The 23,545-nt window shown below is 42.5% G+C and overlaps 1 protein-coding gene across 1 annotated transcript in view; it reads right to left on the bottom strand.

The window, feature by feature from the left end:
- LOC135219591 (dedicator of cytokinesis protein 7-like) overlaps positions 1-23,545 on the bottom strand; it is a 492,066-nt gene that overhangs the window by 20,916 nt on the left and 447,605 nt on the right. Inside the window, 1 exon segment of the mRNA XM_064256479.1 lies at positions 16,708-16,824. Within this exon segment, the coding sequence (XP_064112549.1) occupies positions 16,708-16,824 (117 nt within the window).

Consider the following 23,545-nt stretch of genomic DNA (forward strand, 5'->3'; position numbering starts at 1 on the left):
ATCAGAATGGAAAAAACAGAGAAGCAGATTTTTGCAGTAACTTAGCTTCCTCTTGGGTGATTGACATTCATGACATTTCTCCAATGGAGATACTTGCCTATCATTCAGATTTCTTTTGTTTTTTAATTCTCATAGTGCATATAGTTTTATATATTCCTCTTATAATAAATCTCATCTTTGCTCCTATTATGACAAAAAAATTGTACTCTGAAATGCACTAAAAAGCTGGGCATGGCATGACTCACGAAGTACACTGTGGCACTGTGATTTGCCCAAAGGAAATGTTGCCATTTACTTATAAAGGCAGTCCCTGGTTATCGGTGGGGGTTCCGTTTCCACAAGCACAATGATAAACAAAAATCGGTGATAACTGAAAATCAACGATATCTGAGGATCGCTGCCAAAAATCCAGTTATCGTTCTCGGTAGACAAGTAGCATAAAACTGGATTGCCGATAACCAGAGGCAACCTGTATGTCTCTTTTTTATTCGTGAATAGACACCCAAGGAAATCAAAAATAACATTCATTCTATTTTTACCACTTGTCAAACAAAATAAACTGACTTTTATATTATTTAACTTATGACAACATGGATTTGATAATACGTGAATGGTGAGGAAGACGGCTATTCATTTGCATATGTCTGTACATTTGTTTGCTTACAGCATGTTGATTTACAAATCACGCTTATTTTACGGTTTAAATAAGTTAAGAAATATAAAAAAAAAGTTAAGAAATACTAAACTGAAATAATAAGTCAAGATATACAAAACATTAAAGTTAGTCCCACTTAACAATGAAGGTTCTGTTCTCAGCCGAGTGCCGACAATCAAAAATTGTTGTTAACCAGAATATCACAATAATTATGGTAATAAATGGTGTTTATGATAATTAAAGTGCTGATTGGTGCCAATAAACAGCTTACCAACACCAATAAACCACTTACCGGTGCCGAAAATTGCTTAATGATGTCATAAACTGCCTACCAACGCCAATAAACTGCCTGCCAAAACTGATTAAATTGCTTACTGGTGTCGAAAATCGCTTACTGGCATTGAACATTGCTTACCAGCCCCAAAAATCTGGTTACTGACATCATTACCCAAGCAGCGTAAAACTGAAACACCGTTAACCGATTCCGACGATAAGTGGGAACCACTGTTTTGTCTACTCAGCAGATTTTGCACTTACTTTTAAGGAACTGACTATCCTTTAGTGCTTTTAGCCAAAGAATTCCCTGTGGATTTTGCCACTTTAATGGATAAGCAAAATATGTATAGAAATGCCCCCTTCATCCTGACCAGGGATGGGTGCTCAGAATCTCCCAGTTTATCAACACAAAAGATACACTAAAAATATGAAATTAGAATTAAGAACCCTGAGCCAAGTTGGAAGCTGAAACAGGTAGGAAAAGAGAGATTGGATAGGATTAATGAATATGTATTTACATCAGACAAGCAGATGGAAATGGCAGAGAAAACAGAAAAATCACCAACTGAATTGAGACCAGAGTGCAGTAGATTACTGCTTTCAAGATTTAAAGTGTAATATGAATATTATAGTGCTAGGCACCAACAAATGAACAATAATTAAAAGATAAGAGATAAGTTAACTGCAGCTTGTGTTCTTCTACTTGGCTGAATCCCTAGTTAGAGTTGTTGCTGCTTTTATGAGCCTCTTTTTAGATGTTTCTACCTCGTTTCCTCCCTTCATCTACTCTTGAATGCAGTCTTTTGATCCTCACCAAGGCCTTCTGGTCAGGATAACTGATTTTAATGAACCACCGTCCAATTGTTTCTATCTTAATGGGTTATTTTATTATTTGTTTTGGCAGATGTTGTGGATGGATATCGGTGCACAGATTGGTAGTAACAACGAAGGCCCATAACAGAGACTGGTGCCTTGAACTTTGCATCCTTACCAAGATGATACTAAGAATGATGGAGGTACACTTTGTCATGGAAAGACAGCATTCACAATTAGAAAAACATTTGCCATCTTGGCACCAATCTACGTCCATTATATATCTTATGGGGCTAGAAGAAATGTGCAACATTAAAAACTCCACAGTTTAGTTACAAACTCTGGCCATTCCTATGTAAAAAAAAAAAAAAAATTAAGAAAGAGCAAATGGGACATTACATGAGGCTCAGCAAAATATGGGACCAAATGCAAAACTTGACCAACATAAGTTGATATCACAGTATGGTTAACCTGGTTGAGATAAATTGATAAAATTTTCTAAAAATTACACATTTTTTAATCAATTTGTATTTTTCATAACTAACAAACCTGAGGTCTTAACATTAGGATAATTCTTCTTGTGCCAGCTGGAAACTGGTAAAATTAATACAAAATTGTGTACGCAAAGAACTACGTATTTGCATCCGTGCTTGATCATGGGCTATGTGGGAGCTCCCAAAATGCCTTCGGCATCTCTTGATCGTGTCAGTTACTCTTCCAACCCAGTTTACCTGACAGAGGGATGGTTAGAGGTGGGCCCATTATAAGTTAAGACCTCAGGTTTGTTAGTTATGAAAAATATATATTGATTGAAAAAATTGTCACTTGTTCATATGCGAAACAAACCTTCGGTCTTTAACATTAGGAAAGATTTACTCATTGGTGGGAAGTAAGTATTATTAAATGACTAGGAGTTTGCCACATTTAGTCAATTTCTGAATAAAAGGAATTCTAAAACAACTGACCTCAACCATAGAACCTATGTTATATGAGTATCTCTAGGTTCATATTTCTGGGTGTTTCCTACGTCATAGTTCATTGCATTTGTGGAAGATGGGGAGCTACCTGTTCCAATAACAAACCCACGTATCCTCTCATGTAAATTTATCATCATCTCTTTCTCTCTCCTTGCTACAGAGAGAGATGTGTTGGTACTGAAAGGTACCTTACATTATTGATCACTCTAAGAGCATGGCTATCTTACTCACCTGTAACTCCCTCCATTCCAGCTTATGATGGTAGTCTTCTTCTTTCAGCCCGTAGGTAAAGAGGTAGATAGAAAACATAGAAAAGAAGAGACCAGTCATCTCATTCAATCTACTTTCATACCTTCATTTTAATCTAGATACAAACTGAACTGCCAGGGGTACTGGATGAGCTACACAACTTGTTGAGCAACCACCACCAGACCCAAGGAAAAAGTATCCAAGGACCTATAGGCAATGTCTTTCAAGTAAAAGGAAGTGAAAATGGTTTGTTGTAGCCACACAACAGCTTTCAAAATTCTCTGAGCAGACATATTCTTCTTGAATGCCAAAGAAGAGCTCAAACCTCTGATTTCATGCGCTCCAGCTCTCACAACACTATCTGACACTTCTGTTTCTGTCAAATATGCACTCCTGATCGTTCCCCTTAACCAAAATGATATTGTTTTCTTGGACACTTCTTTCTTGACCAGCCAGTGCTAACAAAAAGTTTTCGACACATAGGTCTCAGATGTCAAGTTCTTCTTAAAATAAGCCCACAGTACTCTGACAGGATATGATAGCAATTCTTCAGGGTCATCATCCACAAAGTCTCCGAAAGAGCATATAGAAAAGGAGACAAATCGGTCATCTACAACTAATGGACTCTGCATCTTAGCCACAAATTCTGGTATAAATTTGAAAACTATTGACTTCCAACCTCTGTTATTACATTCCCTTTCCCTGGAATATATCTGGTCCTAAACTCGATTTAAGTTTTCGCACATGCCACTGATGCAGTTGAACTGTCATGAGATATAGTTGCTGAGATACCAGCACCAAATATTTGACATTTCCTAAATAAATTTAAGCTTCATATTATTATCATTGTAGGCAGTCCCCGCTTATCGGCAGTCTCGGTTAATGGTGACCGGGTTTTATGGCTCTTGTCTAGCGCCATAAAATCAGTGATTTATGATACCATAACAGGCTGAGTTTCGGTTATTGGTGCCATAAGGTGGTGATAATAGAGTTACGGCATCATAAGATACCTAACAGAGGTGCCATTAACTGAAACTCAGCCCCATAAGCACCATAAACTGCCGCGTTTCAGTTACTGGTGGTTTTTGCTGATCAGCACCCTGCCGTGAACGGAACTCCCAACAATAACAGGGGACATCCTGTATTATCACTATTACTATTGTCATTATTATTATTACATATTATTACTATCTATTAAATGAAACCTATTCATATGGAAGAAGCTCTCAGGGGCCACTGACTTGAAATTCAAGCTTCCAAAGAATATGGTGTTCATTAGGAAGAAGGAGATTCATACTAAGGCAGTAATGCATTGCATCTTCGCTTGAACTTCTGAAGTTCCAATTGCACGACATCCTCTGGGACAATGTCCCACAGTCCAACAGTGTGAGGAACACAGGACCTCTATGACTGAGAAGTATGACAGCAAAGCACTTTAATGCATATTGCTGCTGTTGATCAGCAAATGGTTGCTCTCAGCAGATAAAGGAGATCATGGATCAATTGTGAATGTGAAAGATTTCTGTTGAAATACAACTTATGAAAAAGTGACAAACAAGAGAACCATCCCTCGATGGTCCAAGTCATAACTGCTACTACATACTAGCCCTTAAACACCAAAGCGGTAAAATAAAAATTGTCTCCCGTGTGCCGGAGGTGTTTCGGAGTGAGCGCGGAAGCGGAAAAAATATTTTTTTTTAAAAATCACAGCGCGCTTAGTTTTCAAGATTAAGAGTTAATTTTTGGCTCCTTTTTTGTCATTGGCTGAAGTTTAGTATGCAACCATCAGAAATTATAAAAATTATCATTATCATATATAAATAATGCGAAAACAAAATTTCATATATAATTGTATTCAAATCACGCTGTGCCCAAAACGGTTAAAGGTAACAAGTTACTTTTTTTTCTTTGTAATGTACACTAAATTGCGATCATTTTGGTATATAACACATTGTAAAACAATCAAAGCAACACAGAGAAAATATTATCACAAAATAATGCATGAATTCGTAACGCGCGGACGTAAACAAATATTTTTTTCAAAAATTCACCATAAATCTAAATATTGTCCTAGAGACTTCCAATTTCTTTCAAAATAAATGATTGAATATTACTATACTGTAAGAGTATTAGCTTAAAATTGCAGTTTTCGACCATATCTGACGAGTTAAAGTTGACCGAATGTCAAATTTTTTTATATATTTTTTTTATATGCAATTATTTCAAAAATTAGAAAAGCTACAACCTTCAAATATTTTTCATTTTATTCTACATGAAATTGCGCACATTTTCATATATAAACCTCTATGGAATGCCTAATATGAAATGGAGCAAATATTCCGAGAATGGGACGTACGCATTTCGGAGATTTGTGGCGGAGAATCCGCGCGCGGAGGGAAGGAGTTTTTTTTTTAAATTCACCATAAATCTAAATATTGTGCTAGAGACTTCGAATTTGTTTCAAGATGAAGATAAATGACTAGACTGTAAGAGTTTTAGCTTACAATTGCGTTTTCCGACCATTTCGGTAGAGTCAAAGTTGACCGAATGTGGTTTTTTTTCTATTTATCGTGATTTATATGCAAATATTTCGAAAATGAGGAAAGTTACAACCTTCAATTATTTTTTGTTGTATTCTACATGAAATTGTGCACATTTTCATATATAAAACTTTATGTAACGGCTAATTTAAAATGGTGCAAACATTACCACAATCGCACGTATGATTTTTTCGGAAGAGTTACCGCGCGGACGTAAAGAAAATGTTTTTTTCATAAATTCACCATAAATCGAAATGTTGTACTAGAGACTTCCAATTTGTTGCAAAATTAAGGTAAATGATTGAATATTACTAGAATATAAGCGTTTTAGCTTACAATTGCGTTTTTTTACCATTTCGGTAGAGTCAAAGTTGACCGAAGGTTGAAAATTTGTCACTTATCATTTTTTATATGAAAATATTTCAAAATTGATAAAAGCTACAACCATGGGTTGTTTTTAGTTGTATTGTGCATGAAATTGCGCACATTTCCATATATAAAACTTTATGTAACGGCTAATTTTAAAATGGTGCAAACATTACCACAATCGCATGTATGATTTTTTTCGGAAGAGTTACCGCGCGGACGTAAGGAAAAGGTTTTTTCATAAATTATTCACCATAAATCGAAATATTGTGTTAGAGACTTCCAATTAGTTGCAAAATGAAGGTAAATGATTGAATATTACTAAAATATAAGAGTTTTGGCTTACAATTGCGTTTTCTGGGCTCAGCTCGTGTCGCTGCGCGAAATATCCTTTAATCTATTATTTCTAGGGTAAATGTACTAACACATAACCAGAGAATAAATAAATAAATAAGAAAAAAGGTCAGTATAACTGACTCGCCGTCTCCGCCCTAACCCCAGAGAGTGTCGGTATGAACACTATGGCGAGTGAGACCACTACCACGAGCCAAATGCCAATAGAATTCTCCCACTACAAAATCCCCCAAGAGGGGAGCCGACCCACAGAGTGGGCAGCACCTACTACTACTACTCCATCCCATGCTGCCGACTGCTGCGCCTCTGGTGGCCATCCTTTTCAGTTAGCGCACACGATACACACGTGCCATTTTCTTCTCTGTGTTTTTGTGCCCTTTCTTTTGGATTTTATTACAATGGAGCGTGCAGCCATCGCAGCAGCTAAGTTAAGTACTCAGTGTTTATTGCTATTTTGGTTTTTTCCGGCCCTGAGCACGTATTTGCCGTTTTTTAGGTATAAATACGATCTCTAGGCGGAAGCATGGCAGCATGGTTCTGCCTCGTGATGGGTCCGTTCTGGGTCGCCCATACCCAGAGCATCCCCTGTCTTTGTACGCTCTATTTATTATCCGCTTTGTTTAGGGTAAGGTCTACACGGTTTTGTCATGCATGCATGTCTTTTACCTTATGTAGGCTCTTCTATCCAAAGACCCTAGCCACGGCTCTTAGTATCGCCTCGACTACTTTGAGTGGTAGACTTGCCTTCGGGTTGAGTCGGTACACTCCTGGATTTTTTCTCCTACTATTTTGCGGTTTTTCTTTCCTTTCATTTTATTATTCATTTTATTATCTATGTGATATTGTTAGGTTAGTCAGGCGTCTGGCTCGCTTAGCCTAGGTTACGGCCTATTGGGCCTTAGTGTTTACCGCTTGTCAGCTCGGTTGCTTCCCGATAGCATCTCGCTGATCAGTTGGTTTTGTTTTAGGCTTAGTTTGTTGTTCTTATCGCACCGTGGTCACTATGTGATCACGAGGCAGCCACCAGACGCCTGTCCAGTCACCTTTCCCCCCTCCCCGCTCTTCCATAGAGTCGGGGGGGGTAGCTAGGCTGCCCATGCTCGCTCCGCATACCCGAGCCTGCCTCCCTCTCTCCCCCCAGGCGGAGGGGGTAGAGGGACGGGACAGACCCAGACTGGACTCGACCTCTCCGGCTCTCGGTCCGGTCGGATGTAAGGTGGGGGGGGACTGGCCTTTCCCCCTCTCCATTACTACTTACTTCGTCGCTCCGTTACTAGCCCGAGTCTGTATGCCCCCGCTCTTTCCCACCTTACTAGGGCTCCTTTACCACCGGAGGCCTGGCATCTAGCGGAAAGGTACTAAGTCTACCCCACGGGGTGGACAGGAGCATACGTCGGTCCCTTCTAACCTCTCCGTTTCACTGAGTTATCACTCCGCCACGCACTGGACTTAGTCCGGTACGTTCGAGCTTTTAGGTTTAAGATGTTCAGTTTATTTAAGTACCTTAAACCATTCCCCCCCCCCTTCCCTTCTTTTTTTACCGGATACCTCCGGGGTTTATAGCCTATTCAGGGCTAGTAAGGGAGGGGCTATGCCCGAATTTTTTCCGAGCTCCGGCATGCAACGGAGTTTCTTTCTGTCCTTTAGCCTGTAAGTGATATTCTTTAAGATACTCATGTGTCTTTCCACTTACAGACCACCAACTGTGAGCATCCGGGATGCGCCGCCACACTTCAGACCCGTGTGGACACGAAGTTTGACCGGTCCCAGCTCCATGCGCGACTCCGCACGGGGACATCCAGGTCTGGTACCATGAGACGTGTACCATATGTTACGATCTGGTGAGCCAGCTGTTAGACGGGGTAAGTATTCCATCTCCCGGTAGCTGGTCCGCATCTGTTTTAGTGCTTAAGTTTGCATTAATCACTCTAACTTAAGGAAAATTCAAGGGGCCTTATAGCCCCTATAAGTTAAGTTATGCTTTAAGTTACCTTTAGTTTTAAGTTATTCTTAAATCTAATCGATACCCTCTCTTTCTCAGGCGCCGCAGTGAGGGATACCGCACTGGCAACCCTGCGGGCCTGGGTCGGCGGTTTCGGGAAGAACGCCGCCAAGGGTATGCCCTACATCCTGGAGAAAAGGTTGGCGGTACTAATCTTCCCCGGAGGCAAGGCGACAGGATACGTCGACCCAGTAGAGGCGGCCCCGACTATCGCCTTCATCCAGCAACAGCTGGCTGCCTCATTGACTGACCAAGGCCAGGACATCTCCTCGGAAGTCGCGACGTTGGATATTAATGTAGAACCTATGGTAGGTGTAGACGACCTGTTGGTCGAGGTAGGTAAGGTGGACACCCAAGGATACCCTTGGGCGTAACTGTTTCTTCTACTCCTGCAACCTCTCCATCCTTCCAAGGCTTTACGGGTGATGAATTGTATACTCCTCCTGACGCTTCGGTTAGACCCAAGGTCAAGGGTCAAGCAGTGAAATCCTTGACAAAGACGTCGTCGTCGTCTAAGAAGACGGCTTCGGCGTCATCCTCCTCTCGTAAGTCTCCGCTAGGAATCCCGGAGCAGACAGATCTAAAGCTTCTGGGTCCGGCTCTAAGTCCTCGAGGAGTAAATCCTCCAGAGAGAGATCTCACACTCCGGCAGAGTCGTCAGTTCCGCTACCCTTGGTTCCAATTCAGAGCCACCCCTCCACCTCCGCAGCAGCTCCGGCTTTGGACTCCAGTGCTGGCCTGTTGCAACAGGTGGGCGACCTGGTTGGGTCTCTTTAAAGAGTAGCATGGAACAAATATCTCTCGGTTGTCGGATAGGATTACTTCTCAAGACTCCATTATAGCCGGACTGAGCCAAGCTCCTCTAGCCTCTCCTCCACCTTTCAATGCAGGTGGAGGCCCAGCTTCCCCGTATGACTCTCTACCTCCGTTCTCGATGAACAACCCGTGGAGAGTAGCGTCATACGCCCCCTTCCAAGACGGACTCATTTCTATACCGGAATTTGGAACTCGAAGGATAGAGGACTTCGAGTTCTACCCGGAAGACCTTCAGCCTCCGTTCATCGGCTACGCAAGGCTCACCGCCTCAGCCATGATTCGAGATGATAGGGTACCAAAGGAGGACAGTCCTCTATTCACGTGACCAGGCTCAGAGAGAATGGCTCAGGTGTTTAGAGGACATGGATTGTTCTAATACGAAAATCCAACCTTTCAAGAGTCCCTTTACGATCTTCACGATGGATGAGAGTACCCCGCTCCCTTTCCTGACAAACAAAGATCGCGACGTCTACCATTCCAGCGGCCCAGAAGGGGGGACCCCATGCCTCAACTGAAGGAAGCAGATCCTACATCTCCGTTACTTCCTTCTTAGCCGGAGAATTATGGGAAGACTTACCGAACACCTTCTCAGCTGCAAACTCAAACCGGACTGTGCTGGAGCAGTTTGGTGAAAAGCTACCCAGCTTCCAGATAGCCTTATTCAGGCTGAATTTGACGCTAAATCGCGATTAGCCAGATCGATTAATTCTATGGCTATGACCGAGGTGGCCACCATAGCCTATGGTTCAGAGCCGCTTTTTCAAACTTATGACCAAATCCCTGACTCAAACGGTACAGTCAGATATGTTTGAGTTTGCCACTGCTAGGACGAATTGTAGGAAGCATGTCCTACAAGAAGCAACCATTCGGCACGAGCCGAATAGGTTACTCTCGTCGAGCATCTGGGGAGCAGATCTCTTCCTAGAAGCAATGGTGAAGGAAGTCCAGTCAGAGGCGACGAGGTTGAACCAGAGCCTTAAGGACCGTTGGGGCCTTACGGCTAAGAGGAGGCAAGATCTTGCAGCTAGAGGTAAAGGCAAAGGAAACCCAGGCGTTTCCAGCCCTACCAGAAAAGCAAGCCAAGCCCCGCTTTTCTCAACAAGTTCCGGTGGTTCCCTTAGTGCAAAACAGCCCAGCCTTCCACTTCAAAGGCTCAATCACAGCCAATTTACGTGATCTCCCCTCAGCTCAGCCCTCCACTCTTACGCCATCTCTCCAGCTTACAATCAAGCCTTCAGAGTCAATCTTCACAGAAGTATGACCGCTCGGGTAAGGGAGGCAGAGGTAAGCGTTCCTTTCGTGGGAGAGGATCGGGAGGGCCCTTTAATAGGGGAAAACACTTCAGAGGAGGCCGAGGAGGTTACCAGAACCAATGAAGAACTTCAGGTAGGAGGGAGGCTGTTTCACTTTCGCCACCGGTGGAACTTCAGCAAGTGGGCTCACAGCATTGTGTCAAAAGGCCTGGGTTGGAGCTGGTTAACAAACCCACCTCCATCCAGGCCTTTCCTTGTCAACTTCCTTCCAAAGAACTGACGGAGTATGCGGAGGATCTCCTTCAGAAAGGAGCTATAGCGAGAGTCAAAAGATTAAAATTTCAAGGTCGCTTGTTCAGCGTGCCAAAGAAAGGCTCACAAAAAAAGAAGAGTAATCCTTTAGACTTGTCCCGCTTAAACTTAGCCATTCGCTGCGACAAGTTCAGATGCTCACGATCTCGCAGGTGTGGACCTTACTTCCCCGTGGGGCCGTCACCACCTCTATCGATCTTACAGACGCTTACTATCATATCCCTATTGCAAGAAAACACTTCCGTCCTTATCTAGGCTTCAAGATAGGAGACCAGACATTCTCCTTCAAGGTAGTTCCTTTCGGGCTCAACGTAGCACCCAGAGTGTTTACGAAGCTGGCGGAAGTAGTTGTTCAACAACTCAGATCGCAAGGGGTTATGGTAGTAGCGTATCTCGACGATTGGTTGATCTGGGCTTCAACAGTCGAGGAATGCAACAAAGCAACACTGAAAGTGATTCAGTTCCTGGAATATCTAGGCTTCAAGATAAACAGGACCAAATCAAGACTCACTCCAGAGTCAAACTTTCAGTGGCTAGGCATTCAATGGAATCTAATCCTCCCATACTCTGTCGATTCCATCGTCCAAGAGGAAGGAAATAGCGAAGTCAGTCAAGCAATTTCTGAGTCACAAACTGGCTTCAAGAAGATCTCAGGAAAGGATCCTGGGTTCTCTCCAGTTTGCATCAGTGACGAACATCCTAATGAAAGCCAAACTGAAAGACCTAACCAGAATCTGGCGCTCACGAGCAAATATCAGGTCCAGGGACAAATTGTCCTCAGTCCCTCTGATTCTAAAGAATCGACTTCGGCCGGTGGGCGAAAGTCAAGAACCTATCGGTGTCAGTGACCCCTTCAGTTTCCTCCTCCAGGGATCACTTCTCCACACGACCGCTTCATTAAGCGGTTGGGGAGGATATTCCCAGTTCAAAAAAGGTTCAGGGAACGTGGTCACCTCAGTTCCGTCAGTTCCATATAAACGTACTTGGAGGCGAATGGCACTGTTTCTTGACTCTAAAAAGGTTACGACCGCCAAAGTACTCCCACCCTAAAACTAGTCCTGGACAGCGCAGTGGTAGTACATTGTATAAACAGAGGAGGCTCCAAGTCACGTCATCTAAATCATGTCATGGTAGCCATATTCTCCCTGGCGGACAAGTTCAGTTGGCATCTCTCCTCACCCATATAGCTGGAGTGAGAAACGTCATAGCAGATGCTCTATCCCGATCAGTACCTCTAGAGTCGAATGGTCACTGGACAACAGTTCGTTCCAATGGATTCTTCAGAGAGTTCCAGGTCTACAGGTAGATCTCTTCCTTTCTTCGCATCTCAAGCGAACCACAAACTCCCGTGTTTATGTGGCCCCCAACCTGGACCCTCTGGCCTATGCCACGGAGACTGCCCTGGCCTCTAGATTGGAACAACTGGGAGAAGATTTATGTCTTTCCTCCGGTGAATCTTCTCATGAAAGTGTTAAACAAACTCAGGACATTCAAGGGTCAAGTGGCTCTAGTAGCCCCAGACTGGCCAGAACCTTAAGAACCTTACATCTTGTTTTCGGGTTGCCGCCCCAGGTCCCTCAGTGTGAGGCACCTCTAATGTCTACCAGAGAGTTGCTAGTACATCTTCCGGTATATTTTGCATCTTCCAATCTTGGATGGTCTGGGATGCAGTTTAGATATTTGTCGAGCTTATTCTTAACACATCTACGCTCACTCCTGATATATTCCTCAGATGAGCTGGCAACGCATTGAATAGACGCTGCATTATCGATGCTGGTGCGTAGTGGATTATGTCCTGTGTGCTTTCCTTATTTTTCCTGGTATAGTTTTGGGCACTATTAATCTACCTCTGCTTGCTCTTTCTGATATTTTTAGTTCATGATATTTTCTGCTATTCCTTCTATCTGTTTCCATGCCTGAATTATCATGTAGCGTTCTCTTCTCCTTTCTAGACTATATAATTTTTAAGAATTGTAGTCTTTCCCAGTAGTCTAGGTCCTTAACTTCTTCTATTCTAGCTGTAAAGGACCTTTGTACACTCTCTATTTGTGCAATATTCCTTTTGATAGTGTGGGTACCATATCATATTGCATATTCAACCGTGGACTATACGAACATATGTTTTTATAAAGCATAATCATGTGTTCAGCTTTTCTTGTTTTGAAGTGCCTTAACAACATTCCCATTTTTGCTTTACATTTTGCCAACAGAGTTGCTATTTGATCATTGCATAACATGTTCCCTATTCATCATCACACCAAGGTCTTTAACTGCTTCCTTATTTGTGATGGTCCTCATTATTAGGTCCCTTATATGCATATAGCTTTCTTTCTCTGTCTCCATAATTTTATTGATTCAAATTTATCAGAGTTAAATACCATCCTATTTACCTCTGCCCAATCATATACTTTGTTAAGGTCTCTTTGTAGAGCGTTCCATCTTTCATCACAAGTAATTTCTCTACTTATTTCTTGTGTCATCTGCGAAACTACTCACTACCGAATCCTTAACATTATTGTCTATTTGTCTTCAATCATAATAACAAACAGTATTGCAGCTAACACCGTACCTTGCGGCACACCGGATATTACCTTGGCTTCATCCATCCTCGTCGTTTGCAATAACTATCTGTTTTCTGTTGTGTAAAAATTCTTTAACCATCTTCCTACTTTATCCACGATATTGTGTTTTCTAATTTTCTTCGCTAATATATTATGGTCTACTTTATCAAAAGCTTTTGCAAAGTCTAAATAAACCACATCTGTTTCATTTCCGCTTTTCATATTTTTGAATATGTTTTCACGGTGGACTAACAGTTGGGTTTGTGTACTTTTTCCGGGTACGAAAACCATGTTGTCCTTTATTAAACAAATTATTTTTTATTAAATGTTTCATAATATTTTTCTTCATTACCCTTTCATACACTTTCATAATATGTGATGTTAGACTCACAGGCCTATAATTACTTGCCTCTAGTCTTGATCCACTTTTGAAAGTAGGAGGGGTAATATATGCTAATTTGTGCTCATCATAATATCTTGCCTGTATCTACACTTTGTCTTAATAATATTGCAAGTGGCTTTGCGATAGAATGAACTACTTTCTTTAACAAATAGCAGGAATTCCATCTGGCCCTGCAGCAGCTCCATTTTTAATTTCATTAAAAATGGAAGAGCAATTGGTACCCTCTCATCCTGGAACTGGGTCTCCGCCCTCTTCGGATCCCCATCCAAGCTCTCCCAGTCAGTACAAACGAAGACTGTGTTCGCTTCCTCAGGGATTCTCAAAACCCTAACTTTATGGATTTCATGAAGTTTGCAGCGAAAAGGGATGCGAATATTGGCCCTCAGAATATTCTCTTCTTGGAATCAGATAAGAGAGATTCAACTTTGAGACAGTACGATGCTGCTGTCAAAAAGTTAGCAACCTTCCTGAAAGAATCAGATATTAGAGATCATGACAATCAATTCAGCTATATCCTTTTTCAGATCCTTATTTGAAAAGGCTTAGCAGCTAGCACAATTACGACAACAAGTCAGCCTTGAAAAGATTTTTCAATTTGGGTTCAACATAGACTTAACAGATTCCTACTTCTCGTCTATTCCCAAGGCCTGTGCTAGACTTAGACCTTCTGTAAGGCCTACGTCAGTATCTTGGTTCTTAAACGATGTTCTAAAACTGGCTTCAGAAACCAATAATGACACATGCTCATTTATAATGCTTTTAAGAAAAAACCTTATTTTATTAAGCTTGGCCTCAGGAGCTAGAATTTCAGAACTGTCGCTTTATCCAGAGATCCGGATCATATTCAGTTCCTTTCCCACAGGGGAGAATACTACTTTCACCGGAACGTAGCTTTTTAGCTAAGAATGAAGATCCTTTGATGAGGTGGGAACCATGAAGGTACTACCCTACCCCTTCCACAAGAATATATCTCTTTGCCCAGTTTCAACTTTACGAGCCTTTCTATCTAGACCTCCTTCATCCTCATCGGTCCTCTCTTTAGGAGAGAAAAAGGTGGGTAACTTTTATCTATTAAAGGCATCAGACAACAAATCCTGTACTTGTCGTTAAAAAACAAGACCAATCCTGACTCTTTTCCAAAAGCACATGATGTCAAGGGCAGTAGCCACCTCAATTAACTATTTCCAACATATGAACTTCGATGAGTTTGAAAAAGTATACTGGATGGAAATCACCGACAGTGTTCAAACGTCATTACTTAAAGTCTTTGGAAGCCCTGAAATTTTCAGCAGTTGCAGTGGGTAACATAGTTTCCCCTGACTCTGACTAATCCTTAGTAGAAGATTCAGTCCTCCTTTCTACTGCCTCACCCAACAGTTCGTCTATACCTGCCTTGTTCATTTACGATCACCTTGTGTCTTAGCTGCTTTGATGATGTTATAGTGGGTGTCCCTTATTTTTTGCTAGGGACACTCACATTTGTGATGATTACTGATCTCGTGGATGTCATCTCCTTATTTTATGCTAGGAGATACATCTTATTATAATGGTTACGGGTTTTGTATATTAAGTCATATACATTCTTTATATTTTATTATTGTTGAGTTTGTTTTATTCAACTTTTCATATTAATTGCTTTAGATTGTTTTGATACATAAGCTTTACACAGATACCATTGTTGTACATATATGATATTTCTCCTGTATATATGTATATTACCTTAAGGTTAAGAAATATTATTAGCGAATTATAGTATAAGTTAAGTAATATTTCTATTTGTATCACTGTGTATATGTATCTTTATTAGCAATATTGATTTATTTTTATTTTATCTTTTATTTGAGACCCTTTATATTTTGTTAAATTTTTTTCTTTACAATCTTGTGCTATTTCTCTGGTACGATTTCGCGCAGCGACACGAGCTGAGCCCAGAAAAGGGATTTTGACGTAAGGAAAAATCTATTTCTGGGCGATTGGCTCGTGTCCGCCAGCGAAATCCCGCCCTACCCATCCCATCGCCAAGATTGCCTGCTAACTTCAGGATGGCCACCAGAGGCGCAGCAGTCGGCAGCATGGGATGGAGTAGTAGTAGTAGGTGCTGCCCACTCTGTGGGTCGGCTCCCCTCTTGGGGGATTTTGTAGTGGGAGAATTCTATTGGCATTTGGCTCGTGGTAGTGGTCTCACTCGCCATAGTGTTCATACCGACACTCTCTGGGAGGGTGAGCGAGTCATTATACTGACCTTTTTCTTTATTTATTTATTCTCTGTGGTATGTGTTAGTACATTTACCCTAGAATAATAGATTAAAGGATATTTCGCTGGCGACACGAGCCAATCGCCCAGAAATAAATAGATTTTTCCTTACGTCAAAATCCCTTTTTTCGACCATTTCGGTAGAGTCAAAAGTTGAACCAAAGGTTGAAATTGTTTTTGGCACTTATCGTATATATGAAAATATCCCAAAACTGATAAAAGCTACAATCATGAGTATTTTTTGTTGTATTCTACATAAAAATGTGCACATTTTCATATATAATACTTCATGTAACGGCTAATTTAAAATGGTACAAAAATTATGTCAAAGTGACAAAATAATTTCCGAGATGTGTCACAGATACTTTTTAGTGCGGCAAGAAAGAAATTGGCGCTTGCACGCCTGCGTAACGATTGTAAACAAAACAACACCTTGATCCATGAACTCCCAGCATCCCCCAAGGCGCATGATTCAAGAGTTTTCCGCTGGTAGGCCTAAAAGTATTTTTCTGCGAATTTTTAAAAAAACTTTTGTATGTCGACGTAAAATACGTCCAGTCGGCACCCGAGAGACAAAAAATTTTGACGTAAAATACGTCCAGTCAGCGTTTAAGGGCTAGGAAACAGAAACCTACTACCACAAACCACTCTATAACAGATAAATATCTGACAGAAGCAGACAACCACACTGGAGAACACTGATTTTATCACTGTCATAAATATATGAGGCCTTACAAACAATACCTATCTTCTGTATGGCATTTGCTGAAACTTTCATTACATTTTTCTTAAAAGTTCAATGAGAGTCAAAAGTTACATAAGAAGTTTCATGAAATGAACAATTTGCTTAAGTTTCCAGCATCAAACCAACCTTACCTGCAATACCATCTGCAATATCTTGTGATCTGGAGGATCCTGATTGATGGCTGCTGCTAATTCTTTGGTCTTCTTTTGGATATCTTCAATAGCCACTTCAATTGGAGTCAGCACCCACTGTTAAAGGAAAAATGTGTGTAACCAATTGAAGCAATACAACATTCCATTCTCCTCCAACAAAATATTACTATCGTGTGACTCTTTACCAAAAAAAAAACCTGTTAGAATATGTGTATTTCCTTTACATCATCATATTTTCCTGAATATGTAAGCTATACCAATAAGACATAAGGATAAGACAGTTTAATATTCATATTTAATATCCCACATGTGGAATAGCTCCAAAATCATTTCACTGCATTTTGATACAGATGTTTAACTGCATGCATCATCAAAATAATTTTATATTTCGAAGATTCACGTACAATACTTTCATTATGGCTGATCTGATTTAAGTGGGAGAGATTGGGGAAAAATAAACTCTCCAGACCATGAGACCCCTCACCATTATCTGGACACCAGTAATATGGCTTTAGCCTAAAGGTGTATCTATCTTATACCCTGGAGATAGTACCATAGGTTCTTACACTACATACACTCAGCCCAAATTCAACCTTCAATTAAATACAGATCCTTGCGGTAAGTTTTATTTCTAATTGTGATGCCTGACAAACACTTTATTCCAAGACTGTTGCTGACTACAGATGTGTACCAGACAGGAACATGGGAGGAGGGTACTATAAGTACGTATAAGATGGTTAATAATTATCAAACATATTGTATTAAATTTCATAATGCATTATTCAATTTACAAACACTTAACTCTTTTTGACAAATAATAATAAATACTTAAGAAGGAAGAAACTTCTAATGTCTGAATCACTTTTATCAAACTGGGATCACCAAATATATCCTTTACTTGCTTGTGATACATGTTCAGTTTGTGAACAACTTTTATTGAAACAATATTTTGCTCAAACTTTACTGCTTGTACCTCATTATGAACATGAACACGCAAAGTTTGGGCTTACTATTGACGAGTTTAGTCAATAGACACAAGGTATATCTGGAAATGATGATGAAGTCAGCTGACATATGGCTATTAAAAATACCAAATTTGTAACTAATTTGTATTTTTCATAACTAACAAACCTGAGGTCTTAACATTAGGATTTACTAGAGCCAAGCTGGAAACCGGTAGAATTAAAATTACACTTGTGAGATCCAGGGACTATTGGCATCTATACCATGTCAGGGGGCATGTATACCCAGAATGCCCATGGCGACCTGTGACCCACCAGTTATATTTCTAAGACTTACTTATTGGAGGGAGGTAAGTCTCTACAACTGACTGGGAGTTTGCCACCTTATCCATTTCCGAATATATTAGGGAAATTCTAAGAGAATGGACAATGAACCTAGAACCAAAGATATAAGCGAATCTATTGGTTTCCCTTACTGGGTGTTGATACCATTCTATGGTTTACTCTTGTCCCTTGTAACTGGATCCACCCTCACCCCTCTCTTCCCTATTATCTAGAGGGGTGTGTTGCTACTGAAAAGTATATCATAACCTAAGATAGCTTCACAGTACGGCTGACCACCTCACCTGCATCTAGTCCGTTCCAGCATATGACGGTACCCTCCTTCATATTGCCCGTAGTTAAAGGAGTAGGAAGAAAGTAGTAAAGAAAAAAGACCAGTCATCCCATTCATTCCACTTTCATACCTTCATCTTAGACTAGACACAAACTGACCCGCTAGGGGACCTGGATGAGCTATATCACTTGTTGGGCCGCCACCACTGGACCCAAGGAAAAAGTGTCCAAAGATCTATGGGCAACATCTTTCAAATAAAATATGGTGAAAGTTGTTTGGCGTTTCCACACATCAGCTTTCAGAATTCTCTCCACAAGACATGTTCTTCTTAAATGCCAGAGAAGCACTCAAGCCCCTGATGTCATGAGCTCTAGCTCCCACCTGGCTATCTGACCCCCTGTCTTCTGTCATATAAGCATTTCTGATCGTCTTCCTTAGCCAAAACGATATTGTATTCCTGGACACTTCCTTCTTGTTCCGTCCTGTACTTACGAACAACCTCCGGAACACCCGGCCTGAGGTGCCTTGTTTCTTCTTAAGTACTCTCCCTTAGTGCCCTGACGGGGCACAGAAGCATCTCATCTTTGTCATTGTCTACAAAGTCTGCCAAGGAAGGTATGGCAAAGGAGTCGAATCTGCCGTCCACTATTGTTGGGTTTTGGGTCTTGGCCACAAATTCTGGAACAAACTCAAATACCATTGACCTCCAACCTCTCGAGTGCTTTATGAGATATGACAGGCCATGTAGCTCCCCCACCCTTTTGGTTGAAGCCAGGGCCAATAAGAAGACAGTCTTCAGGGTCAGGCTCCTATCTGTAGACTGCCTTAGTGGTTCGTAGGGGGGTTTTGTCAGACTACTCAGTACCATGGTCAGATCCCAACTCTGGGCTTCTAGTTCCTTTGGTGGACAATGAACTGTTCAAAGCTCCTCATCAGCATGGCCAACTCCACGAAGACGAAATGTCCACCCCTTTCATTCGTAAGACTAAGGCTAGAGCAGCCCTGTACCCCTTCACTTGCAGATACAGACATATGCTTTTCTGTTCTGAGATATATCAGAAAAGTCTGCTAACTGCTGAATAGTGGTACCGAGTGGAGACAAGTTCCCTCTACGACACCAATCACAGTATGCTGACCACTTTCCTTGGTATACTGTCGCAGATGATTTTCTGATATTTCCTGCCATCTGAGTTGCTGCTTTCTGCGAAAACCCTCTCGCTCGGAGGAGATACTTGACAGTCTCCACCGTGAAGCGATAGGACTTCACCGACTGGGTGGTACTCTCCATGCGGCTGACACAGTAGGTTGCTCCATGGGGGTAACTCTCTCGGCACATCTATTAGGAGTTCCAGTAGGTCTGGAAACCACTCTGCCTTCGGCCATAACGGAGCTGCCAGGGTCATCTTGAGGTTCTGAGACCGCATTACCCTGTTCAGAACCTGACGGATCAGACAAAATGGAGGAAATGCGTACACGTCCAGATTGTCCCAAGGGTGTTGTAGCGCATCATCTGCTACTGCCTCTGCGTCTGGGACTCCCGAACAATACACTTCCAACTTTTTGTTGTACCTGGTTGCGAATAGGTCTATGATCGGTCCTTCCCACAACATGAGCATCCTGTCCACTACCTGTTGGTGCAGGGACCACTCCGTTCCCAGAATCTGATCCCTGCGGCTCAACTTGTCGGCCACTATGTTTCCTTTTTTCCGCAATATACCTGGCCCTGATGCCTACCAGGTTTCTCTACAGCCCACTGATGAAGTTGAACTGTCATCACATGTAACTTCTGAGAAACTAGGCCTCCTTGTTTGTTTATATAAGCTACTACTGTGGTGTTGTCTGACATCAATACTACTGAGTGTCCCTTTACTCTCTCCCTGAATTCCTGTAGAGCTAGAAATGCTGCTTTTAGCTCCAGCACGTTTATATGGAGTTCTCTGTCCTTGCAACTCCATTTTGCTGACACCATCAACTCCTCCATATGGGCTCCCCAGCCTTCTAGTGATGCATCCGAGAACAGCAAGAGGTCCGGAGAGGATTGTTGAAGGGGGACACCCACTGTCAGATTGTCGTCGTTCACCCACCACAGCAAGTCTTTCCTCACTTCTGCCCGACAAGGCAATTTGCTCGTACGGGTGATCTACTATTGGTGACCAAAACTCCCTTCATCCTCCATTGTAGGGACAGAAGGTGTAGCCTTTCTTGTGGTACTAGCTTCTCCAGGGAGGTTAGGATTCCCAGTACCACCTGCCACTGCCTTGCTGGCTGTGTTTGTTTTCCCAGAAAGGCATTCACCACTTGTTTGCATTTCTCTATTCTTTGGTCTATCAGGAATACTTTGGCTTCTGTTGCGTCTATAACCATTCCCACATACTCCAAACGTTGACTTGGATCCAACTGCGACTTTTCCTGATTTATCACAGTACCTAGGCTGTGACAAAGCTGCAGGAGGGTCGCCCTGTCCCTGAGTAATTTCTCTCTGGACTTCGCTATCACCAGCCAATCGTCCAGATATCTTATTAGCCTGATCCCCTGAGCATGCGCCCACGTCGACACGAGAGTGAACACTCTTATAAAAACTTGAGGAGACGTTGTCAATCCGAAGCACAGGACCTTGAATTCGAAAGCTTTCCCTGCAAGACTGAAGCGGAGAAATTTCCTTGAAGACTGATGGACTGGTATCTGAAAGTATGCGTCCTTCAGATCGACTGTCAGCATAAAGTCCCCGATCCTGACTGCTTGTAGAACAGTTTTTGGAGTTTCCATTTTGAAACTGGTTTTCCTTATAAACAGATTCAGAGTTGACAGGTCTATTACTGTCCTCCACTCCCCGTTGGCTTTGGGTACCAGGAAAATCCTGCTGTAGAAGCCTTTTGATGGACTGCATACTTGTTCCACAGCTCCTTTTTCCATCATCTTCTTCAGTTCGTCTTGCAGAATAATGGCCTTCTGAGATTCGTGAGCATAAGCGAAGTGGGGTAATGGCTGATCTGTCAGGGGCGGGGTTACCTCGAACGGGATCAAATACCCGATCCTGAGAACATCCACCACCCACTGCTCTGCCCCTAGTTCCTGCCACACCTTCCAGTGATTTGCCAGGCAACCCCCCACTGGTGTGGCCGAGTGATGAGAGGCGCCCATCCTATCTTCTTGAGCCTCTCCCTCTTCCCCTACTTCCCCTCCCTCTGTTGTTTCTATTATGAAAGGGCCAATGAGTTAGCCTCTTTGGGGAAGAGGGTCTTCTGGCTCTATTAGGGATGTTATGTCTCACTGTCTTCCGAGATATTTGCTGTTGTCTCCCCTCCAAAGGAGTAGCTTGACTGTTAGACATTTTCCTAACTGCCTGCTGCACCAACCTATCGTTAGTGTCCATCCATCTTATCTATCACCTCTTCCAGTATGACCTCTGGCAACAGCAGTTGCGACTCCAAGATATCCCCATTCCTCACCGCTAACAGGGAATCCAAATCCACAGTACGGCTTAGTCTAGCCAACGCTGCATCTCTCCTCATTAGCAGGATATTTGCCGCCCACATACATTGGCACTTAAGTTTGTCAGGTACGCAATCCTTGAACCTGACTGTAGTAATCTAATGAACAATGATTCATCCACTACTTTTCTTGTCACGTCCGAGGATGCAATCTTCGCCACTGCTGTTGACCAAAGATCTAACCAAGAAGCAGTCTGAAAGACAGAAGAAGCTGTTGCTTCTAACGTAGCAGCCTCTTGGTATGTCATCGAAGGGCACTCCATTTTAACCTGATCCAAGGTTAATCCAGGCCTTAACCTTACAACATTAGGGTTCACTTGTCTAGACAGCAAAGGGACCTTCGGTGTCATAAAATATTTCCTTTGCTTCATCATTGGAGGGGGAATAAATTTAAATGATCTATTAGATCTTAAGGAATTATCCCTTCCTGCAATCTTTGTGTTTACGTGTTGTAAGACCGAATCCGCATGACTTGAACAAGGCAATTCATACGACACCTTGGTATCCCTTTTTAATCCAAATGCCATGTCAATTCCAGGAGGAAGCATACTGGCCGGTGTTTCTGTCTTCTCCGAAAGGTTATTGAATTGACGAATCAAATCAATAACACTCTGCATACGAGGCCAGAAACTCTTGGTTTTCTCTTCCTCCGGCTTCTAATGTATTGCTTCTCCGTCACAAGGGATGTTGTCTCACCCCTATCCTCTGGCAAACGGCCCGGAATTCCACGGCCGCCTGCCCCTATGGCCGCGGTCTCTTTGATCTTTGCTGGCCGCCATTGGCTCGATCCCGAATAGTCAGCAGGGGAACGAGAACGCCTCACTCTTTCTCTGCTCACGGATCTAGAGTGAGAATCTCGTCTAGATCTCCAAGATGAAGGCTCCCTTGAAACAGATATAACCTCGTCTCTATTAGTATTGGTATCGTTTTCGAGCGTCGGAGAACTCGGCCTCGACCTTTCATCCAGACGGACACTGCCTTCCACGGACGTATCCGCCGAGGTTGCCAACTCCCTATTCTTCGTACTTTTAATAGGAGCCTTATCATCCTTTGTACGTATTTTGAATGGCCTTACGGGCGAAACTGGGACCTGCATTCTATCCTCTGCTGCACCTTTCGCCGCCAACGTCGATTTTACCAGCGGCATCGTAGTCTTTGTAATCCAAACTGGCAACTCCGCATCAGCCGCTAGTCCGTCGGCCGTCGCCTCTCTCGCTTGTTCGGATTCTTGCGAACGACTTCGTCTGCTAGCTTTGTGCTTACTAGCCACTGACTTCCCGACCTTCCTGCTGACTTGGATACGAAAGTCTTGGTCTGAAGATGAAGAAGAATTCACTCTTCTCCTCTTAGCCCGAGGATCAGTCGCGAACTCCTGAATCCTCCAACGCTTGACTGGCGCTCGCCGTGACGTTATCAGACTTAGCGATGACGCCAAATAGAAGAAGACGAAGAAGGCGAATCACACCTTTCTTTTTGTCTCTCTTATCCATTCTCTTCTCTATATCCTGTAATTTCTGCATTACAGTTTGCATTGCCGAGTCAGAAGGCGTATTTGAGTCTGGGTGCGGCGAAATAGGCCGAGAAGCAGTCTGTGACGTCATCGCGCCTGCCATATCGGTGTGTGACGTATGTTGTGACGTCACCAATCTCGTAGGGAGAGACTGCACGGCTTCTGCTGGCAACCGCACGTTTGCTGCCAAACTACCTCCCACGTTCTGCATCACTGTAAACATCGAATTTGATGGCGT

Source organism: Macrobrachium nipponense, chromosome 1 (genome assembly GCF_015104395.2).
Source record: "Macrobrachium nipponense isolate FS-2020 chromosome 1, ASM1510439v2, whole genome shotgun sequence".
NCBI lineage: Eukaryota > Metazoa > Arthropoda > Malacostraca > Decapoda > Palaemonidae > Macrobrachium > Macrobrachium nipponense.